At 58.7% G+C, this 22,317-nt stretch overlaps 1 protein-coding gene across 1 annotated transcript; it reads left to right on the top strand.

Moving 5' to 3' along the window:
• The first annotated feature begins 5,373 nt into the window (after positions 1–5,373).
• On the top strand, positions 5,374–19,479 carry Zdhhc7 (zinc finger DHHC-type palmitoyltransferase 7). Its single transcript, XM_042671455.1, has 8 exons — positions 5,374–5,572; positions 12,955–13,040; positions 14,588–14,918; positions 15,560–15,684; positions 16,734–16,830; positions 17,068–17,149; positions 17,636–17,766; positions 18,077–19,479. Exons 3-8 carry the CDS (start codon positions 14,607–14,609, stop codon positions 18,251–18,253), a joined length of 924 nt encoding a protein of 307 aa, XP_042527389.1. The 5' UTR covers positions 5,374–5,572; positions 12,955–13,040; positions 14,588–14,606; the 3' UTR covers positions 18,254–19,479.
• The last annotated feature ends 2,838 nt before the right edge of the window (positions 19,480–22,317 follow it).

A 22,317-nucleotide genomic window follows, 5' to 3' on the forward strand; every position in this document is an offset into this window, starting at 1 on the left:
GGTAGCAGCAGCCCATGCCTGTAATCCTAACTACTCAGGTAGCTAAGATCTAGAGGATCTAACAAAATCAGCTCATTCAGAAAGACCTCACAACTTTCTCCAAAAATAACCTACAAAAAGCCAGACTAGAGGAGGAGTGGCTCAAGTGTCAGAACATCAACCAAGCAAATGTGTCTGGTACGCTCGAGGCTCTAGGCTCCATTCCCAGTATTTCAAAATCAAAACAACAAACCCTGTCATCTTCCCATGCACCCACCCGCATCCTGCTTCTGTCCAGCTCATCCAGAGGTTAAGTCACTTCTGCGGACCATTCTCCATCCCTAGGGTACCTAGTGGTTTCTTGTCCCTCTTAGCCAAGGTAGAAGAATGTATGCCTTCCAAGCCCGCTACCCCTTTTTGTGGTACTGGGGTTTAAACTTAGCGCTTCACACTTGCCAGGCAGGTATTATACCACTTGAGCCATGATGCAGGCCTCTTGGCTCTTATTTAACCAGGTCAGTGTCAGGTATGTTCCCCAGGATGTCTGGCATGACAGGCACGGACCACCACATCCCGTGTTTCTTTCTGAGATTGGGTCTTTTGAAGTTTTTGCCTGGGTTAGAGTTGAGCCAAGATCTTCCTGATCTCCAGTCATCAACTAAGTAACTAGGATTACACATGAGCCATCTGTACCCAGCTTGCTCTACAAATTGTTACTAAATACTCCTGGCTATGTGTGGTGGTGAGCAACTCTAATCTCAGGTAGTGAGTAGGGAGGTGGGGCCGTGAGGGACCGGGATGGTTTAAGTCAGCCTGGGCAGCGCAGAACTGCGGGACAGCAGTGAAAGAGGAAGGGAGGGAGGGGAAGGGGAGCGGAGAGAGGGAGTGAGAGAGAACGTGAGAAGGAATGAGCTTGCTCGCTAGTTATAGGATCCTGTCTTTACCTGTAGGAACTTGACAAACCCTTCTATTCCAGAGATGAGTATGCTTTCAGAGAATGGAAGAGAACAACAGGCTGAGGATTCCTCCACTCTCCACTCTTCAATGTCGGTGAGACTTTGAAGTGGGTCACGAGGCTTGCTCTGAGTAGAAGGGAGGGAAAAAATCCTTTTCCCTCTTCCCTTTGGAATTTTGGGGCAGGGCCCCTGTCATAAACATTAACAAACATTTACTCACCTGTACACTCTGCAAGCCCGGAAGAGACACAGAGGAAACTCAAAAGGGAAGTTCTGAATTGGTTTCGCTAGCAAATCTGCAAGGGACGGAGAGGGAGTACAGGACACAGGGAAGTGGTTTTAGGCTACAAAGAGCCCTGGACAGGGACAGGTCGCATAAAAGTCACTGATGGGGTTACAGATTTCCTCCTCTGTACCCTCCGGGCTAAAGTCGAGTGTCTCCAATAAAGGAGAATTTAGCCTTGACAGGAAAGGAGAAAGTAAAAGTGTTTGCTTTTTAAAATATATATTTGCTGTTGCTTAATTAATTGCCTCCCACTCAGTCTATTTTGGGGGTGTGAGGCACATTCTGGTTTCCTTGAGGTGTCTGGGAGGAACAAGTAAACATGGAGTGACCTTCCCTCCTGGGTAATCGGGTATTGGGGGAGAGGGGGAGAGGGGTGTCTTTGTCTTTAGGCTGTCTATAATGAGATGTTAAGAACAGAGAGCAATGCAAATAGTTCTTGCCCATAGATATTAGCTGTACCAATGAATCTTGTCTAGTGGAAGTTCGCTCTCCCCCACCCCCAATCCTCCAGGGAAGGAACCAATGCAGCATTCATTAAGCAGTCTTCCACCATTTCTGACTGCTTCTGTATGAGCGTGCCTGCACCAAGTGCAGCATCTTCCATCCTCCCCAATAAGCTGAGTTAAATTAAACCCTTGACATGTTCACTTTTGTACAGGACGCGAGTTTACCATTTTAGAAAACAGGATGATTTTAACTTTTCCCTTTGCAAGCATGCCCCAAATATGACAGCCGCTTATAGTCTTGTGGTTAGTTATCCAAAGACCACCAACCTTACCTTTACTATATTTAAAGAGAACTGACTAAGGATTGGAAGCCCACCTCCTCATGAGTCAGACACCAGGAGAGAGCAAGTACCATGCAGGCAGACTGCCATAGCACTGAGACAGAGCACAAGCATTCACTGCACCTCGTGCACTCGGTTAAGATAAGCAGTGCTGATAGAGCACTGTTGATAGAGCACTGTTGACGTTAATGATATCCCTTCATTGTAAGCTGTTGACGTTAATGATATCCCTTCATTGTAAGCACTACTCTGGATGTTCATTCGTCCTTAAAATAAGGTGTTGGGGTATGGGCATTCTGACTCTAATTTACAGCTGTTAGACTTTCCTGGTGTGCTGGCTGCTATAAGCAAAGGATTATCAGCCAAGTAGCCCCTATACTGGCTAGGCCTGACTGTCCTCAGGGTGGTCCACTTGCTTTGGACACTCCATGACAACAACAGTTGGAGACATGCTCCAGACAGCCTGCATTGATGCGCCCTGGAAAGCAGCATCTAAGGAAGACAGGCCTAGGTGAACTTTGATGAGGCTGCAGCCACTTTCACCCAGATGGGAGGCGGAGCCCTTCCCTTGTTGGCTTAACAGAAGCCTTGTGATTGGCACAAACACAGTCCTTTATTTGCATGAGGGACTGTGCTTTGATTAGTAGCAAGACAGTCTGTGCGTGAAGGTCAGCCATAACTGGTGCAAACTTCTAGCTATCTTCCTTTCTGGCTAGAAACTGGGCTTGTTCAGCTCCCTTTTTTTTTTTTTTAGGCCAGTTGTGGGGGCTGAACTCTGGGCCTGGGTGCTGTCCTTCAGCTCAAGGCTAGTGCCCTACCACTTGAGCCACAGCACTGCTTCTGGCTTTTTTCTGCTTGTGTAGTACTGAGGACTTGAACCCAGGGCTTCATGCATGCAAGGCAAGCGCTCTACCACTGAGCCAACTTCCCAGTCCCGTTCAGCTCCCTTTTTGAATCAACCAGAAGACACCCTCCTGGGCTGTCCTTGGTGCTGCCAAATTAGCCTCAATAAATGGCTTCCCTTTAGTCTTTTCTTGCCCACTTTTTTTTTTTTTTTTTTTGAGTCTAGTCGTGGGGCCTGAACTCTGGGCCTGGGCCCTATCCCTCAGCTCTTCAGCTCAAGGCTAGCACTCTACCACTTGAGCCACAGTGCCACTTCCGGCTTTTTTCTTTTTGCTTATATGGTGCTGGGAAATCGAACCCAAGGCCTCATGCATGCAAGGCAAGCGCTCTACCACTGAGCCACCTTCCCAGCCCCTTCTTGCCCACTTTTGATTCTTTTATCAATGTAGCAGCAAGGCAGATGGTGGAAATGGCAGCAGAGTGTCAGGCCATAGCGGCCTGGGAAGACTGTGGCTCCTGATCACCCTAGGAACAAAGCTCCAACGCTCTGTACAGCGCCAGAGGCTGTGTAAGAGCTGTCCCTCCAAAAGGCACCAGCACAGTTGCTAGTGTCGGACTACTGGCACCAGCCACTTGTGTTGAAGCTGAAGATTTCAGAAGCTGTCAAATCCCTGGCCACTGGTAGTTAAAAACCCAGAGCCATCAGCCTCCAACCTCAGTGCCTGGAGCTGAAGCCCCTGCCTCTGGATCCTGGTGTCACAGGGCTCTGAATAGCTGTGAGCCCCTGCTTCTGCCAGTCCAGCAACGCCTAGGCCTTACTCAGGATGGTCTGCTTCTCGCCTGCTCACCACAACTCTCCACATAGAGGGAAAGGACCAGCCAGCCGATTCGTCACGGCACCATTCTGCGGGGGGCAGATGCGCGCGAGACAATTCAAAAATAAAAAGCCAGCCTTTCGAGCTCAAGTCTGACAACCGAGCGCACCTCTTCCTCCCACCGGAGATTCCGGGAGCAAGAGGGGCCGCGGTGAGAAGACCTGGGCTGGGGGCCACCGCGGCACCCCGCCGACACCCGGAGAGGTCCCCCCCCCCGGCCCCTTCTCCCCCGGTCCTGCGGGACCCCCGACCCCTCCCCCGGCCTGCGGGACCCCCCGACCCCTCCCCCGGCCTGCGGGATCCCCCCCCCGGCCTGCGGGACCCCCCCGGCCTGAGGGATCCTCCCCCGGACACACAGGGACCCCCCCAGCCTGCAGGATCCCCTCCCGGCCTGCGGGTTTCCCCCCCCAGCCTGCGGGACCCCCCGACCCCTCCCCCGGCCTGCGGGACCCCCCCAGCCTGCGGGATCCCCCCCCGGCCTGCGGGACCCCCCCGGCCTGACACGCAGGGAGCCCGAGGAGGCTCCGCCGGCCCCGGGGGGACCCCAGCCCGGCCGGGGGCTCCCACCCTCCCCGTCCGAGTCCCCCTGCCCCCGCGGAGGAGCCCCTGGAGCGGCTCGGAGCCGCCCGGCCGCGGCGCGGGCTCCGGACCCGGTCGGACAGGCGGGCGGTTCTTCCGGGCCGCCGGCGCGTGAGGGCGTCTCCGCCGCCGCAGCGCGGGGCCGGCGGGAGGGAGGGAGGCCCGGGGCCGGCGGGAGGGAGGGAGGCCCGGGGCCGGCGGGAGGGAGGGAGGCCCGGGGCCGGCGGGAGGGAGGGAGGCCCGGGGCCGGCGGGAGGGAGGGAGGCCCGGGGCCGGCGGGAGGGCGGGAGGGAGGCCCGGGGCCGGCGGGAGGGCGGGAGGGAGGCCCGGGGCCGGCGGGAGGGCGGGAGGGCGGGGTGGAGGCCCGGGGCCGGCGGGATGGAGGCCCGGGGCCGGCGGGAGGGCGGGAGGGAGGGAGGCCCGGGGCCGGCGGGAGGGCGGGAGGGAGGGAGGCCCGGGGCCGGCGGGAGGGCGGGAGGGAGGGAGGCCCGGGGCCGGCGGGAGGGCGGGAGGGCGGGGTGGAGGCCCGGGGCCGGCGGGATGGAGGCCCGGGGCCGGCGGGAGGGCGGGAGGGAGGGAGGCCCGGGGCCGGCGGGATGGAGGCCCGGGGCCGGCGGGAGGGCGGGAGGCCCGGGGCCGGCGGGAGGGCGGGAGGGAGGGAGGCCCGGGGCCGGCGGGAGGGAGGGAGGCCCGGGGCCGGCGGGAGGGCGGGAGGGCGGCCCGGGGCCGGCGGGAGGGCGGGAGGGCGGCCCGGGGCCGGCGGGAGGGCGGGAGGGAGGGAGGCCCGGGGCCGGCGGGAGGGCGGGAGGGCGGCCCGGGGCCGGCGGGAGGGCGGGAGGGCGGCCCGGGGCCGGCGGGAGGGCGGGAGGGCGGCCCGGGGCCGGCGGGAGGGCGGGAGGGCGGCCCGGGGCCGGCGGGAGGGCGGGAGGGAGGGCGGCCCGGGGCCGGCGGAGCCGCCTTCAGCGGCGCGGCGCGGCGCGGCGCGGCCGGAAGTGCGCTTGCGCGGCCCCTGACACCGCGGGATCCGCTTCCGGGTCACGCCGCCCCGCTTTCCAGTCAGGTCTCAGGGCTCCCGCGAAGCCTCGGTGGCCGCCGCCTCCCTCCGGCCGGCCCGCCCGGACAGAGCCCAGCCGCGCCGGGATCCCTCCGGCCGGGCCATGAGCGCGGCCGCATGATGCGTCCCTGCCTCGGCCGCTGCAGCCGCCGCCGCCGCCGCCGCCGCCGCCGCGAGGAGCCGCAGCGCCGGGCGACCCCGCCCGGGCCTCGGGTGAGTGCGGCGGCCCCAGCCCGCGTCGACCCGCCCGGCCTCCACCCCGCGGCCTCCCCGCCCGGCCTCCACCCCGCGGCCTCCACCCCGCGGCCTCCCGGCCCGGCCCCGCCCGGCCTCCACCCCGCGGCCTCCCCGCTCGGTCCGGCCTCCACCCCGCGTCCTCCCCGCCCGGCCTCCACCCCGCGCCCGCGGCCTCCCCGCCCGGCCTCCACCCCGCGGCCTCCACCCCGCGGCCTCCCGGCCCGGCCCCGCCCGGCCTCCACCCCGCGGCCTCCCCGCTCGGTCCGGCCTCCACCCCGCGTCCTCCCCGCCCGGCCTCCACCCCGCGTCCTCCCGGCCCGGCCCCACCCCGCGGCCTCCCCGCCCGGTCCGGCCTCCACCCCGCGTCCTCCCCGCCCGGCCCCACCCCGCGTCCGCCCCGCCCGGTCCGGCCTCCACCCCGCGTCCTCCCGGCCCGGCCCCACCCCGCGTCCGCCCCGCCCGGTCCGGCCTCCACCCCGCGGCCTCCCGGCCCGGCCTCCACCCCCGCCTGGCTCCGGCTCCATTCTCCCTCCGCCGCGCTCCTCGGCGCCGGCTTCCCTTCCCGACGGCGCCGGGCGCTGGGGGGCCCGCGCGGCCGTGCCCCGGCCTTGGGCGTGAGCAGGCTGGCCCCGCGAGGCTGGGCGTTCTCCTCGGGCGATGCCGGGATTGCTTACGGAAGGCGGCGAGCCCCGGCCGCGCGCCCAGGGTTGGCGGGCTTGGGTGGGGCGCTTTCCCTGGCTCCAGCCTCGTTCTTCCCTCACCCTGACCTGGATGTCTCCACCGTCTCTCTTACTCTCGGCGCACGCTCCTCGCCTCTCTCCTGCACCCCGACCGTGAACTTGGGCTAATGATCTTGGGTTCGAGTGATTGCCTGAGAAGGCATCAGGGGCGATCAGGCGGCCTCCAGAGCAACGCCCGCCTCCCCAAGTCCCTCCGAGTCATTGAGTGAGCTCAGTAGCTCACAAAAATTGGTTTATTGTGGCAACTGAGTTCAAGTGACAAGAAGTGCAGGTGGAAGCGCCCCCTCTGTCGCTGCTGCCAAATCCAAGCCCGTGAAGAGTGTTTTTTGCTGTCTGCTGGGCATCAGTCCCGAAGCCCACTGGAGGGCTTTTATGCTTGAGAAATTTAAGGGCAGCCTGGACAACACCCATCTCTGAAAAAGCTAAAATGCCTGTGACTATCCGTCACTCTTCCATCTGAGGAAAAGATGCTCCCTCCTTCCCCGCATTGGTGCGCTTGTCTGTGCTGGGGCTGCCCGTTATTGTGGACCGAGAATCCCCATTGACCATCACTCACCTCTTGCTTTCTGTTCTGGCTTCTGTGCTGCTGTCTACACACTTGTTCCTGTCCTGACGATTTCAGCTCCGCTTTTTCCTGAATTCCCATCTTGAAAGACATTGACCATCATCTTTGAGTCCTCAAATGAAATCCAGACACCTGTGGGGCCAAGATGGTGTCTTACATTAGTCTGCCACGTGATAGCTTTGAAACATCTATATTGCCCTTCCGTGTGTTGTTGGTGGTAGAGATACCTACAAGATAATTTGGCTAGGCAGGAAGAACACGAATATGAATCCTAAATCGGAAGACATGGCAAGGGCACAAAGGGTAAAAGAGACCAAAAGGAGAAGGCTAAGGACTGAGCCCGCGTGGGTGCTCTCAAACCTAGTGACCCGAGGTTAGCGTTCTCAGGGTGTAGATTCGGGATGAGGGCTGCCTGAAATTGGGTGACAGGGCAGGACGCCGCCTTGAGCCAGAGGCGAGGGGAGGGGAGGGATTTGGCAAGCTGGTTGAAGGCACTGGGTAGGTGCAAGCGACACAGGAAATAGGAATTCTGGAAGAGACAGCTCCGTGCAGCCTGTGCGGCGCGAGGGGCCTCAGCCGGAAGCGCCCGCTTCTCCGGTCAAGCTCGTGCAGTGTCAGTAAGATGTTTTGAATTCCTAGAGTTCTCTGGCCCCATTTGTTTGGTGCAGTGTTCTCAACCCTAGGGTGCTTTAGCAGAAAGCCTGGTGCAGATTTGAACAAACTGCAAGCCTGGCTTGAAGTCTTGGTGTCCTCCTGATAGTGAGCTAGCGTTGTATCCGGTGAGCTGCTGCTGCTTCTGTGGGATGCAGGATCAGTCAGTGGTGTGGGCAGAGCTCCCAGGCGTAGTAGGTATGCAGTTAGCAGCCGTTCCTGTTGCCTGCTGTGTCTTAGTCGCATCTGACTAGCTAGGTTTTCAGACCATCTTGCATCCTGCTGGGTCTGCTGCTGGGTCACCGGTACGGAAGTTCCATTTCAGTTGTGGAGGGGGGCTGGGAGTGCCAGTCTCAGAGTCTTGGGTGTCTAGAGTTCTTTTTATGTCTGGACTTGGCGTTCTTGAGAGTGTGTTTTCTGTGCTGGTTTTCGTCAGCACACTAGCTGCCTCGTCTGGCCTCTCACGTGGTTGTGGCTCGGAGTGGACGGAGGGAAGCGCAGCTCCTGTGTAGTCCTGGGGACCGCCTCGCTTAGGCCGCCCAGGGAGCCCCCCTCGCGCGACAGTGAGCTTTTCTCCGCGTCCCTGTCTTGCTTATTACGTATGTCCTTAACCCTATTTCTCAAACTCCCAGCCCAGCCCTCAGCCCCACTCCTAGGCAAGGATTCCCCCTTCCCCCCGCCCTCCCCTCTCATGCCAGCGCCCGGGCGCACATTGTCAGGTCTGCCTCCCTGCCCTTCTGTTGGCTGTGGGAGGTGAGATATGAGGGCACTGAAGGCTTTGGGAGGCCTTTAAAAGGCAGCTTGGGGCAGCAGGGAGAGGCAGGATCCGGGCTGTGTATGTGAAGGCCCCCACAGTGGGGATGAGTGTTGGGGAGCTGGGAGTTTGCCTAGGTGAGTGCCCACAGTACCTGGATCTAGGGGAGGAGGGGAGGTGGTGGGGGGACTCTGCTTGCTGATGGGGGGAGTAGGGAGGTGGAGGAAGTCAGGGACGCGAGCACTGGCTTTTGTCCTCAGTAGCTATGTGGTTTACTGCAATAGGAACGGGGGCATCACGATCTGCGGTTCTGCTTTGACTCCCTACCTCCGGGGTGGAGTTGCTGACGAGCTCTTGGCTTGACCCACTGGTATGCTGTGAGGTTGGGAGTTTTCTAGCTGTAGTTCCCTTTTTATGATGCAAGGTCACTCCTGGAGAGGATGTATATAGACGGGAAAGCAAGACTCCCCTGTTCAGAGACAGAGATCTCTGGGGAAGTGGGGAGAGACAGGCGGGGGCTGCTCCTCAACACCTGCGCACCACTGCCTCGTGGCTACACTGTCCAAGTGCTGCTTCACAGTGACCACGAGTTGTGGTCTAGAAAGGGAAAATAAGGTGCTGTTAGCAGTACTGGTCATGTGCCAGCTTGCTACTGACACTTGGCTTAATGTTCTAGTGTGTTTTCTTTTTTCTTGTTGGTTGTGGGGCTTGAACTCTGGGCTTGGGTGCTGTCCCTTAGCTCTTCAGTTCAAGGCTAGTGCTCTACCACTTAAGCCACAGCGCCACTTCCAGTTTTCTGGTGTTCTATTGGAGATAAAGAGTCTCATGGACTTTCCTGCCCTGGCTGGCTTTGAACTGTGATCCTCAGATCTCAGCCTCCTGAGTAGCTAGGATGACAGGCATGAGCCACCAGCACCTGGCTCTAGTGTGTTTTCTTAAAACTTTGAGAAATAGAAATAGTTTGTTCTTGGGGTCATTGAAGAAAATAGTGGTTTCACATGGCGTACGTTATTGGTAGAGTTTGGGAGGACAAGCTAAATATTTCATGATTGCAAGTTGGTGGGAAGAACATTTAAGAACACATTAGATGATCTGAATGCCACACTTGTTTGCCAGGTCGGATGAGAGTGTTGGCTCACTGAAGCTGTCCCTTAGCTCCGCTCCTCTTCCTAGTGGTAGCATCCAGGCAGTGACCTGGGGTGAAGGTGCTTGACCACGACTCTGCCCTTCCACGTGAGTGTGGACGGGAAAGCAGCGGGAAGCTTCAGCATGCGCAGGAATCACAGGCTCGGGCCTTTTGTGCTTGTGTCAGTGTTTATGTGAAATACACTTTCTCTATGGCCATGGGGACTGAAGTTACTGATCAGCATAAATCTAAAACAGGCCTTGACTGGAATGCAGCCAGGCTGCAGCTTCTGCAGATAACTGCATCTGTTGCCTACCTGCACAGAGCCCTTCATCGTTGTCTCCTGTTTATTGAGGTATAGCTTGATAGACAGTGAAATTATATATTTATATATATACATACACATATATAGAGTGTATATACATATATTTCCTTGTTTTTTTTTAAAAAGCAATTAGTGCGGGTGGGTCACACTGCACTGATCCTTGTGTCTGGCTTCTTTTACTTAGCTTGGTGGTTTGGAGATTTGCTTGTATCAGAAATTTTTTCCTTTTTTTTTTTTTTTGCTCAGAAGCATGCTATGATATGATTAGACCATGCATTATTAATCTTCTTATGGCTTATTGGCTGGTTTCCAGTTTGGGGATATTGTGATGAGGCAGCTCTGCGCAGCTTTGTACACATTCTTGTGTCCGTATTCATATTTGTTTTCTGGAGTAACTGTCTAGAGGTAGCTTGCTGTATGGTGGACTGGGTATTTAAGCACTGTGCTGCCTTCCCAAATGGTGCTGTTACTTCTGTCCTTATACAAACAATTAGAGATTAGGTCACATCGTAGCTGTGCTACTGTAGGCAGGGTCTCTACGGTAGACAGTTCTGTGTTCTGCAAACCAGCTTTACATTTTTGTTTTATTTTGTGCCAGTCCTACGGCTTGAACTCGGGGCTGGACACCACTGTCTCTGAACTTTCTTGCTCAAGGATAATGCTCTACCACTTGAGGCACAACTCCACTTTGGCTTTTGGTGCTTAATTGGGAGCTGAGTCTTTGGGGGCTTTGAACTGTGATCTTCAGATCTCAGCCTCCTGAGTTGCTAGGATTACAATCTTGAGCCTCTGGCGCTGCCAGCTTTAGGTTTTAAACATTGGTAAGATAAGCTCATTGGAAAACAGTTCAAAGTCTTATTAAGCATCTGTTTGAATCAAGTTGCTGTATCTCTGGCATGGTGGCCCACAATTGTCACTCCAGAGGCTGGCTAAAGCAGGAGGACTGAGTCTGAGGTCAGCCTGGGAGACCCTTGGCGGGAAGACCTAGCGCATTACGGATAGCCTTGCTGCAAGGTGTTTGTCTGGGGCATTCCCTGAGCACCGAGGGGTCACCGTCTGAGAACATCACAGTGCACAGGGGCAGGGGGCTGTTCTGTGGGGCTTGGCTCCCAAGGCAGGAGCCTGGGCAGAGAGCTTGGGTGTTGGGAACTACCACCAAATGTTTAATGTTGGATGTTAGAGAGAGCTACCCCTCTGGTCTCTCCATTCCCCAGACCCTGAGGCCCTCCTCCCTGGTCCACTGCTGTGTGTGTGTGCGTGCGCGCGTGCATGCATGCATACGTACGTGCATGCATGTGTGTGTGTTTCTCGGGGCTCCTGGTTTCAGACACAGGCAACAAGAGGGCCTGTGAAGCCAGGACTGTGGACTGCAGGGATGGTGGGGCTGTGTGGTGACTTCACTGCAGATTCCTGACTTCTGGGCCAGCATCTAATTTTCTGCTCTTATAACTGATGCATAAAAAAATAAAAACACAATTTTGTGGTAGCACGTGATACTTCAGTACAGGTGTAGATTACGTGGACTTTGGATGTGCCAAGCTGGCCGTCCCTGTGACCTTGGGCAGCCAGCCTGCTTCACGTGCTCTCGCTGTATAGCTCTCCTGAGCCCTCTCCTGTCCTTTAATTCTCCTTCCTGGCATGCTCCTCACTTGTACCCAATTCTACTTCAGAATCTTAAATTCTACTACCATTTTTAGTTTTTAGTAACCAGGAAGTTGCCATACCTCTTGTCTCACAGATCCCGTGTCTGTTCCTGTGTCTGAGAATATGGTGGATTTGCTGTGTTCAAGTGTTCTTCTCTGTACCTTGTTCCCACTCTGAATTCCTTTCCCCTGAATTCTTTCCTGATCTCTCCCTCCCCTTTCTTTCCCCTCCCTGTGGCAGTTACTTTATTTTATTGCTTACTAGAAGGTGAGCACAGGCCATCATTAAGAAGTTGGCAGCTAGCTTCCCCTATGCATGTTAAAGATGCATGTTAGGAAATATCCACCCTGCTCCTTGTTCTGCCATCCAGAGTTAATTAGCTTAGAAAAGAGCGTTGAGATAGTAAAGCCTCTAAAAGGTCAGGTCGGCCCAGGGCCAGAATTTATAGTTCCCTTACTGTACCGCTTGCTGCCCCATTGCTCTGGACTTAAACACACACACTTTCATTTCGCTTCCTCCACCCTGCAGTGTCGTCTTTTAGCAGCTAGAGCTCTTCCTTACGTCCTGGTGGCCAGTGCCCCCGTGTCTGCCGCTGCTGGTCTGTGGCGGAGTAGCAGCGATCTTGCGGCTTTACTGGGCTGTTGCTTTGTGGGTTTTTCTGGGACAATTTGCTTTTTCCTCTTTAGCACTCCATCTCTGCGGTGCCAGTCGGGAAGCCAGCCCCTTGGTACTGATAGAGCTTTGGCTTCTGTTGTCCAGCGGCCTCTGGCTCTTACTTCCCACCCTGGGCTTGCCTTGTTCAGGATGGAGAGAGCTACAAGCATTTGGAAGCTGTGTCCGTGGGAAGGGTGGCCTCTGGCAGCCCTGCCCAGCCTTAGGGAAACTTGGCAGTGACTGACACACTTGTCGGGGACCCCACACGTCTCAAGGTCTTCACTACCTTTGCTCTCGGGCCACATCAGTGTTTCTAGAAAATTCCTGGATTGTCCATTTATTTGCCAGAGTTCTGTGACCCCCCACGGGGTCCCAGCTCTTCCTTTGCGGCTTTGCCCCCTCCTAGCAGGGCTGGCCCTCCAGCGCACCGACTTGGACTCGCTCTCTCCCCTTTCCTACGGTCCACTTCACATGGCCACTCAAACAGTTTGCAGATGGCTGGAGTAAGGAGCAGCCAGATCTGACCTGGATTATCCCTGGGTCTTTCTTGAGAGATTGTGGCTTATAGGTTCGAATTTAACGCTAGGCCAAAAGAGTAGGAGGGTACAATAGACTAAAAGTAAATATCTACTGGGCGTGGTGGGGCTTGCCTGTGGTTCCAGCCCCTAGGGAGGCTGAGGCGGGAGGGTCTTAAGCCAGTCTGGGCAACATAGATAGAGCCCATCCTGAATAAAAGCAAAACACCAAAATCAGTGAGTGAATTTCCAGGGTTGTGATCTGTTTGCGTGTGATCAGAACGTAGAAGGCAGCGAGTGAGTGGAAGCCAGGGTGAGGGCCACATGGCCGCATGCGCACACCTTCCCGTGCAAACAACAAAGTAAGCTCTCGATGCCTTTCAGGTCCTGTCTCGAAGGCCGGCATGCACCTTAAGATCCTCAAGAAAAGGCACAAAATGTTCAAGTGATGGTCAGTGCTGACCTGTGAGGTAAGAGCGTCTGTTTGCGGAGACAGAATCACCTTGTGGCCCAGGCTGATCTTGAACTCACGATTCCATATTGGCATCGCAGCCTGGTGTGTGTCACCACGCCTAGCTCGAGCATGACTCTTGGTGGAGAAGGGTGTGATCCGTTTCCTTCTCCAGGCTGACCACTTGGGCTGCGAGGAGGGAAGCGGGAGCAGGGCCCAGGTTAGCGGCGGTGAGCGTCTGCACGCTGGCTGCCCACGTCTGCCTGTCGGCCGTCCTCCCTCCTTCCCGGAATGTGACAGCGCTCTCTAAGCCCACACGCGGCGAGCCGTCCTGGGGCTCAGCAGGGTCTGTGGCCCTTGAGCCCCGGGTCCTAGGAGTGCACCAAGCTGTAGCCGCGGCAGCACACCTGCGGTCCCGCCAAGGCTGAGGGTCCTGTCGGGGCTCCCACCCCACGGAAGGTCTCTGCGGGAGCTCCCACGGAAGGTCTCTGAGAGGTGCTCGCTTGGAGAGAGAAGCTAGAATAGACGGGACACACCCCTGCCCTTCAGGGGTGTCCTTCTAGCTGCCAGCTGCACAGATGGCTGGTTGCATGCTCTCCATCCTCCATTCTCCTATGTTACTTAGAAGTTTGAAGCTGTTCCCGCCTGGCCCGGGAGTGGGGCTGTTCACGGACTGTGCTAGTCCGCGCTTTCGCGTTGAGAAGGCGTTGTGGAGAAGTTCTCAGGGGTCTGAACCTCTCCGGCACGGTCCTGACGTGCTTCCATGACGGCCGTGTGATAGCTGCCGCCAGCCATTCCAAGTGCAAGGCCTCCTTCCCTTCGCACGCCTCGCACCCTGCCTGCATTCATCGGGCTCCGCTTCTGCTTGGGAAGCGCAGCTCTGTCCCAGCACAACCCTTGGTGTTTGCTCTCGTCTGAGAGGCCAAGACAGAGAGGACTCTGACTCCCCCGGCTTTATTTGCCACCAGTGTTCCGCCCTGGGTACACACGATTAGAGAAGGTCGTGCACCAAGGAGCTGTCCGCACGGTCGCCGCCGGGGGAGGAGCTGGGTTCCTTTACTGTCTGGCAGTCCGATGCCAGAACGGACTAGTTACTGGGGGCACCCTTGCCTGGTTGAAGACACAAGGGTGTGTCCAGACACGGGTGTCGTTAGGGCTGGGAGCGGTAAGAGGAGGCTGGTGGGCAGCGCGGGTCACACACAGGGAAAAGCCAAGAGGGAGCTGCAGCTCCGCATGAGACACGGGGTCCTGTCCCCTGCCTGCGTCTAGGCTGTGTGAGCTGGACTGACCAAAGCAGAGCAGGTGGACCGTGGGGCCAGCGAGCCGGCCCCATGCCAGGCAGTGGGAGCTGTGGATTTGCATGCCATTGTCTTTGTGTGTGGCAGGGTGACCAGATGGACAGTCAGGCAAAGATGGGGCCGTTCAGCTCTGAGCCAGCTCAGTCTGTGTGTTCTTTTCTGCTGTCTTCAAAGTCTTTCAGTGACTATAAAGTGGCCCAGGGCGCGGTGACCCCTGTGGAAGGTGGCTGTGTTCCCTGGGCCTCACCCCCCCCCCGCACCTCCGCAGGGGTTCGCGTCTGGGAATCATGCAGCCGTCAGGACGCCGGCTGCGGGACGTGGAGCACCATCCTCTGCTGACGGACGACAATTACGACTCGGCGTCCTCCTCGTCCTCCGAGGCCGACGTGGTGGACAGGGTGTGGTTCATCCGCGACGGCTGTGGCATGGTCTGTGCCCTCATGACCTGGCTGCTGGTCGTCTACGCAGACTTTGTGGTGACGTTTGTCATGCTGCTGCCCTCCAAAGACTTCTGGTACTCGGTGGTGAACGGAGTGCTGTTCAACTGCCTGGCGGTGCTCGCGCTGTCGTCGCACCTGAGGACCATGCTCACCGACCCCGTGAGTGTCTGAGCCCCGCGCGCCCGCTCTGCGTCTGGCGCCCGGCGCCCGGTCGTCCAGGCTCGTGGCTTCTCCACACCCAGGGCCCGGGCACCATGGCCACGTGCTGCCGTGGCACCGGGGGCAGCCGCCGAGCCACGTGCAGACATCCCCACTCCAGAGCAGCATCCTCTCTCCACAAACCCTGTCCTCGCTGTGGAGCGGGGCATGGCATCTCCTCTGCACCTTCCCCCTCCCAGCCTCGCTCCCCCGCTGCTGGCGGCCGCCCAGCCCCTCCAGCACATGGGCCAATCTGTCCGGCTGGGGTCTGAACCCCGCTGCTGGGCTTATGAGCATGCTTGGTGAGGCTGGCTGCAACATCATGAGATACAATGCCTTTGAGGTTCTGGGGTCTGCTGCTGCTTTCCACCACTGTGACAGGAAGTGCCGGGGGGGGGGGGTGTTCTGGGGGGGAAGGGTATCTGGGAAGGCCAGCCTCTGGGCTGTGGGCTGCTGAGCGTGGGTGAATGTCATTTAACCTGACACTTCCGGCCCTGCCTTGTCATAGCTAGTTTTTCATACTCACACTGTAAGAGGTGGCCCTAGCACGAAACGCATTAACCTCCCTTTCTCCCCAATTAACACACGCTCCCGTGCGGCAGGGGGCGGTTCCCAAGGGGAATGCTACCAAGGAGTACATGGAGAGCCTACGGCTGAAGCCGGGCGAGGTGATCTACAAGTGCCCCAAGTGCTGCTGCATCAAGCCCGAGCGCGCCCACCACTGCAGGTGCGCCCAACACGCGCCCTCCCCCCCAACCCCAACCCCGGCACCCTCTAGAGCCTCAGGCCAGTGCCCGCCCCTCCCCCTCCCCCTCCGCCCTAGACTTGCCAGAGCCGGAGAAGCGGCATGGTGCCCTGCTCTCTCCAGGGCCTGGTTGGCCAGGGCTGGTGCATGTGCACGCAGCTCACCTTGCCAGCTGTGTGGAGGGAGTAGGAGGTGCCCCTCTGCCCCACTCCTGGGCCTCTGCGTCATTCACAGGGCTCGCCCTCCCGTGCTCTGCTTCCCTTACCGCGCCGGTGTCTGTGGGGCATGCTGGCAGACACCGGTGGTTTCAGAGAGGACCCAGAGCAGTTCAAGCAGACACTGGCACGCGGAAGGTCTCCTGGTGCCCTGCCCAAGTCTTTGCGCAGTGTGTCCACTCACTGCTCCACAGTCCTGGCTCCCAGTCTGCTGTCCCTTGCAGGACACTGAGCAGCTGCAGCCTGTGTGCTCAGTGTGCGGTTAGCTGGGTAAGCCAGTGTCCACCCTCAGGGGGGCGGCCCTGGGTGCCCAGCTCGACCCAGTTAGTTGGCATAAGCTGTTTCTGAAACACAGCTGGGAGCCATTCAAATCCAGTGCAAGGCGTTTGGATGGTAGACCCCAGCTGTAAGAATAAGGCCGCCCTCGGGCGGGGCTGAGTGGTACAACGTGGGTGTGAATGGGTGGTAGGATCATTTGAAGGTGCCAGACAGTTCTTGGTCTCGCTGTTTGGCCCAGGCTGGCCTCCCAAGGGCCGGGGTTACAGCCACCCACCACCCTATTTGGCTCTGTGAATTTAAAAGTTCAGTTTTTTGTTTTTCTGAACCGGTCAGCTTGCTGCATTATCAATAGGTATGCCTGACCCAGTTTTGCTGCAAGAGTCTGGAACTGTGCCTTGTAGTGCATGGACTTCCTTGGGGAGCAAGGACATTTAATTTAAAGGAGCAGCACGCTGCATCGCAGGCCTGTGCATTATTTACAGGATGTGTCCTGGCCTTGCCCCAGAGCACGCATGCTCAGTACACTCTCCCTTTCAGTATTTGCAAGAGATGTATCCGGAAAATGGACCATCACTGCCCCTGGGTGAACAATTGCGTGGGAGAGAAGAACCAGAGGTTTTTTGTGCTCTTCACTGTGAGTAGCGTGGGTGTGTGCGTGGTGTGACGGGAGAGTCCGCCTAGAGCTGGCCCAGATCAGAAATCAGTCCTTGGTCCAGATGCCGAAGCCACCACTGTGCTGGCACGGGGTGGGGGCTGTGGTCATGTGGGTGCCAATCCCCACAGCTCACTTTCCAGAAGACTGCTCTTGAGCAGGCACGTGTCTTCGTGGTGAGGGCGGGGGGGATGGGAGGTGACGCCCACCTCCCCGCAGATGTACATCGCCCTGTCCTCGATCCACGCGCTCATCCTCTGTGGGCTCCAGTTCATCTCCTGTGTCCGTGGGCAGTGGACCGGTAAGTACGCGCTGCACGGGAGAGTTGGGGGTCCAGTCCTGAAAAGCCCTGGGCCTTGCTGACCCCTGCCGTGCGCTGTGCTGAAGCTGTGCAGTTGCTCTTCAGATAACGTCATCATCTGTAGTTTGCAGGCTTTTGAGACTAGAGGGAAATTACTGTTGTTCCCCCCCCCCCCCCCCCACACACACACCTTAGCCATGTCTGTCTCCTGCCTAGCTGACCTGAGCTGGCCTTGTGTCTCTGGACTTCAGTGGCCCAGGCAGGCTTTGAGGGGCCCCCATTTTAGGGGCCTGACCTCAGGCGGGTGGGGCGGGTGTGGCTGTGTCAGACCTCGGGGAAGATGGCGCCTCCGCCAGGCCCGGCAGCAGGGCTCAGGTTGCCGGGAAGGGCTGCCTTGCCACCCCTCCCTCGCACATCGCCCTGTGAAGCTGTGGGCGCCTGCCCTCGGGCTCTGCCCCGCAGTCACCCGGCCCGCTCTGCCCACAGAATGCAGTGACTTCTCCCCTCCCATAACGGTGGTCCTGCTGATCTTCCTGTGCCTTGAGGGTCTCCTGTTCTTCACGTTCACGGCAGTCATGTTTGGCACCCAGATCCACTCCATATGCAACGACGAGACGGTAGGCCTTGCCGGCCCTGCTGGCGGCCTGGGGGTGGTCCCCTGAGCCCCGCGTTCCCTCCCTCGGTGCCCATTTCAGGTCTTGCCTGGGCCCCTGCCCTGTGCTGCCGCTGGGTCGGCTCTGGTGTGTGTGCATGCTAATGCCTAGAAGGCACCACATAGAAATGCTGGGGCCCCTGGGGTCCCGCCCGCCAGGCCAGGTCTGATAGCCTCTGCCCAGAAGCTAGCTGCGCCGGTGTGCAGTTCACAGCCTGGCCAGTGGCCAGGGCCTTCCTGGAACTGCTGCCCACTCGGTCCTTTCTTGTATCCAGGAGATCGAGAGACTGAAGAGCGAGAAGCCTACGTGGGAGCGGCGGCTGCGGTGGGAGGGGATGAAGTCCGTCTTTGGGGGGCCTCCCTCACTCCTCTGGATGAACCCCTTTGTCGGCTTCCGCCTCAGGCAACTGCAACTCAGGCCCAGGAAAGGGGGCCCCGAGTTCTCCGTGTGAGCCTCCGGCCGGCCCGACTCAGTCTCAGACATTTGTTGTCACTAGAGGCGGCAGCAGCGGCCTTGCCCACATCGGGACCAGCAGCAAGTGGAGCTGCCCAGCTGCTGCGGGCAGCCAGTGGCTCCACGGACCCAGGGCCTGTCCCGAGGGAAGGCTGTCCCCCGTCCTGCACAGCTGGTTGTCAGGAGGCTGTGGGGTGCTACATGGGTCAGGAACCCCATGTACCAAGCTGCTCTTCTCAATCCAAGATGGCAGGCAGTGTGTCACCAGCACTCCCTGACCGGAAGGGGCGTCTCCACAGAGACCTGGCGGCCTGGGCCGGCTCTGGCTCTGCACTGAACAGCAAGTTCGTTCGTGTGTGCGTCCATCTGTGTGTGTGTCTGTGCGCGCGTGCATGTGTGTCAGAATCGGCAGTGTTGTTGAAGCGGTGTGACATTTACTGGTGTGTGCAGCAAACAAGCTATTTTTTAGACACCGCCGTTTCAGGGAAGTGGGGTGAGCTGGCGGCCCCCGCAGGGGCTTCTGTGAATGTATTGCATACGGAGAGCCGGATCCAAAGAACAGTCATTCCTGCGCGGCCCTCTGCGGCCGCGTTTTCATTTTACTTTCAGATCCCCAGTGCTTGAGGCCCGGGGCTGAGTTTGCGGTTGCTCCGGCCGCGCCGTGCACAGCCCCGCGAGCCTGCGGCCCCTCTGGGCACCCGCGCCGTGCTGGTGGCTTTGGTTTTTATGTTCGCTCTCTACCCACAGCACAGGTGATGACTGGACCCTTGGTGCGAGAGAGCTTAAAATTATGCCAGGAAGCAAACAGCTCCCCTCTGCGGGGCTTGCCTTAAACTCGCCCGCTGTCCCTTCGCTGCTGGCCGTGAGGAGGCCCTGCGCCCTTGCCCGCTGGCGGGGCTGCCCGCCTGGGCACCAGCTGCCTTCCTGTCCGCTGTGTGTCGGCCTCAGTCACTCTGCGGTGACCGCTGGTGACAAACCTGCGGGGAGGGACAGACTCACAGCCAGAGGTCAGCGCGGGTTGACCAGGACCGTGTCCAGTAGTCGTGCGCACCGTGTCTGGCTGGGACGCCGGTGGGAGGCTTGAAGTACGTCCAGCCTGTTCAAAGTCACTATCACAGCGGTCGGCACCGCGAGACTTGGCGAATCAAGCATACTTGACTTTCAACCTCTCCTTTCAATGTAACTTTTATATAAAATAAAGTAACCAATGGACAGTTCTCATACTATTTCCCATGTCGATTCCGTGTGGGGTCTTCCTGATGGCCTCCACCTTGGGGTTCCGGGTGGCTTCTGCCCTTGACGGGTAAGGCCATGCTCACGGCCGCCGGGGTTGGCTCTGCTCTGTCTTGGCTTTCCCCTAAGTGCCCTGGGTCATTTTTAAGAGTGCATAAACTATTTAGAAATCGCCCTCACAGGCCTGAGGCGAGGCTCAACTAGTGGGGCAGCTGTCAGGCTGCAGGGCCTGAGTCCAAACCCCAGTATGGGAAAAGAAGATCCCCTGATCCACATTGCCAAGTACCTAGAGTTTGTGGGTTTTGCTGATTTTCCTTTGTTCCCAGTCCTGAGGCTTGAACTCAAAGCCTGGGCACTGTCCCTGAGCTTTTGCTCAAGGCCAGCTCTCTACCACTTGAGCCACCGCACCACGTCCAGCTTCTTCTGTGTAGGTGGTACCGAGGAATCAAGCCCAGGGCTTCATGTGTGCTAGGCAAGCACTCTCCACTGAGCCACCTTCCCAGCCCTTTGCTGATGTTTTGAGACAGGTGTGCTATAGCCCAGCCCGGCCTGGTATTCAATCTGTCTTATCTTCCTGAGTGCTGGGATTACAGGCATGCACCAACACTCATTGGGCACATTTTTTAAAATATTGGTACTAGGAGGGACCCAGAGTACTCTTCCCACACCGCCACCTTCCCAGCCACGGGGGCGCTGGGGATGGAAGGGGAGCCTGGGACGCAGAGGCAGCCCCGGCCCTGTGTCTGCTGAATTGTGCTCTGCTGCTCCCCTCTGGCAGGGCGAGCAGCCTCAGTACATGGAGTGGGAAGGAGGGGAAGACTCCTGGGTGGAACAGTGGCTGTGATTGGCTGAGCTGTGGGAGCAGTGGAAGCGGCAGCCTGGGAACACTTGGAGCCAGGCCCAGCCACATGCCCGCCCGGCTAGCACGGACCACGTGCCTGCAGCCTTAGTGCCAGCCTCAAATGGTGCAGGAGGCAAATGGCTCTCTTCTCGGGGCCAGCCTCCAGAGGAGGTGTCGGCATGCTGAGGGGTGGCTGGTCCCCGCGCTGGCACAGGATCCCTCATGCCCAGGAAGGTGGGCAGCTCTGCAGACCTCCAACTCGAAGGGGACAAGCGGGGGCAGCAAGCGCTGGCTGGCTCAGCGCAGCGGGGACAGCTGGACTGTAAGGGAGGCAGGGCAGGGTGCAGGGACCGGCCAGTGGAAGAGGGGGCGGTGGGGGTGGTGTGGGCCCCGGGACTCACCCGCCCTCCCCGCGTTCACGGGGCCCTCCTCAGTCCGCGGTGGCGTCAGATGGCTGCTGCGCTGTTCTGGGAAGCACTGCAGACCTTGCAGCGCCCGTCTCCATGCTTCCCCGGGGGAGTGGCCTGCGTGTGCTCATACCACGGCGTCTCAGCCCCTGCGTAGCCGTTCACCCCAGGGCACTGCCAGCAGTCCCCAGACCCTTGGTTCAACCCCTGGTTGCTGGGGTCCACCAACCCCGATGGTACAGTGGAGAAGCGCAAGGCACTGGCTCCATCGTCGCCGGAGGACACTGCCCCCTATTGGCAGAGACGGATTCCAGGTGCGGCGCATTCTGGAGAGGTTCTAGACCACGCCTGCAGTCCCAGCCTCCCCACTGACTGTACACCGCGCGTGCTGGGCGCTCAGGCCGCACAGTCCCCGGGCTGCGGGCCTGTCGCGGCCCCTCTGTGCACCCCCCGCCCCCCGCCAGCTGCACTGGGTCTGATTTTGTTCCGGGTTTTCCTTTGACCCCTGGGCTTTGTGCTCTCCCCCATCTGAGAATCCTCTGGCTGTCTTGCTGATGGAGTGTGACACTGGCAGGACTGCAGATTCCAGAACCTTCCAGAGTCAACTCTCATTTGGGGCCCTGCCTCCTCATCCAGGACCCTTGCCGCGGTGCCATTCCCTGAGACGCAGTGTGGCCGACGTGGCATTTCACAGGCCGGAAACAGACTGATTTCCCATCATGCCCTGCATGACTGAAGGGCCACTCCCTCCCCCACCCCCGCATTGTCACCTGCCCTCAGGTGAGGATGTGCCCACAACACAGGATGTGTCCTCACCACGGCCATTGCACATTGAAAACCTCCAGCCTGTGCTACTGAACACACAAGGCTCTCACCACATTCTAGATGGGGAAACCGAGGCTCAGAGGTGCTGCAGGCTCCCCGGGGAGCTAACCACAATGGCCAGCGTGATTAACAACAGTTGTCTGATAGCAACAATGCAGGAAGCCGGCGGCATGACACCTTTGCCTGCCCTCTTACCTGGTCACCTGCAGGCCGGGCAGAGGACGGGGAGCTGCCGAGCTGCCGAGGCACTGGCTGGCACCAGCTGGCACCGTGCTGATGGGCGCAGCTTGGTGGCTGCTTCCCTTCAGTCGGGTTCAGGGTCCAGGAAACCTGGGAGAGAGAGGTGAGCGCTGCAATGCTGCACAGTGACCACCAGAGGGCACCAGCAGCCCACAAATGCCACATGCTCTGGGGATGCTGTGCATCCATTTGGACCAGTGTTTTGCGTAGTTTCTGTTTTGCTTTCTGTCTTTGCCAGTCCCGGGACTTGAACTCAGGACCTGGGCACTGTCCCTGTGCTTTTTTTTCTCAAGACTAGTGCTCTACCACTTGAGCCACAGTTCCACTTTGTTTTGATGGTTCATTAGAGATAAGACTCAAGGACTTTCCTGCCCAGGCTGGCTTTGAACTGTGATCCTCAGATCTCAGCCTCCTGAGTAGGTAGGATGACAGGTGTGAGCCACTGGCACCTAGCTAAACCAAGGATTTATTCATCACTCATATTCAAGGGCTGTGACCTCAGCTGACCCTAGCCTA

Source organism: Dipodomys spectabilis, unplaced genomic scaffold, assembly GCF_019054845.1.
Source record: "Dipodomys spectabilis isolate Male_0828 unplaced genomic scaffold, ASM1905484v1 ptg000628l, whole genome shotgun sequence".
NCBI lineage: Eukaryota > Metazoa > Chordata > Mammalia > Rodentia > Heteromyidae > Dipodomys > Dipodomys spectabilis.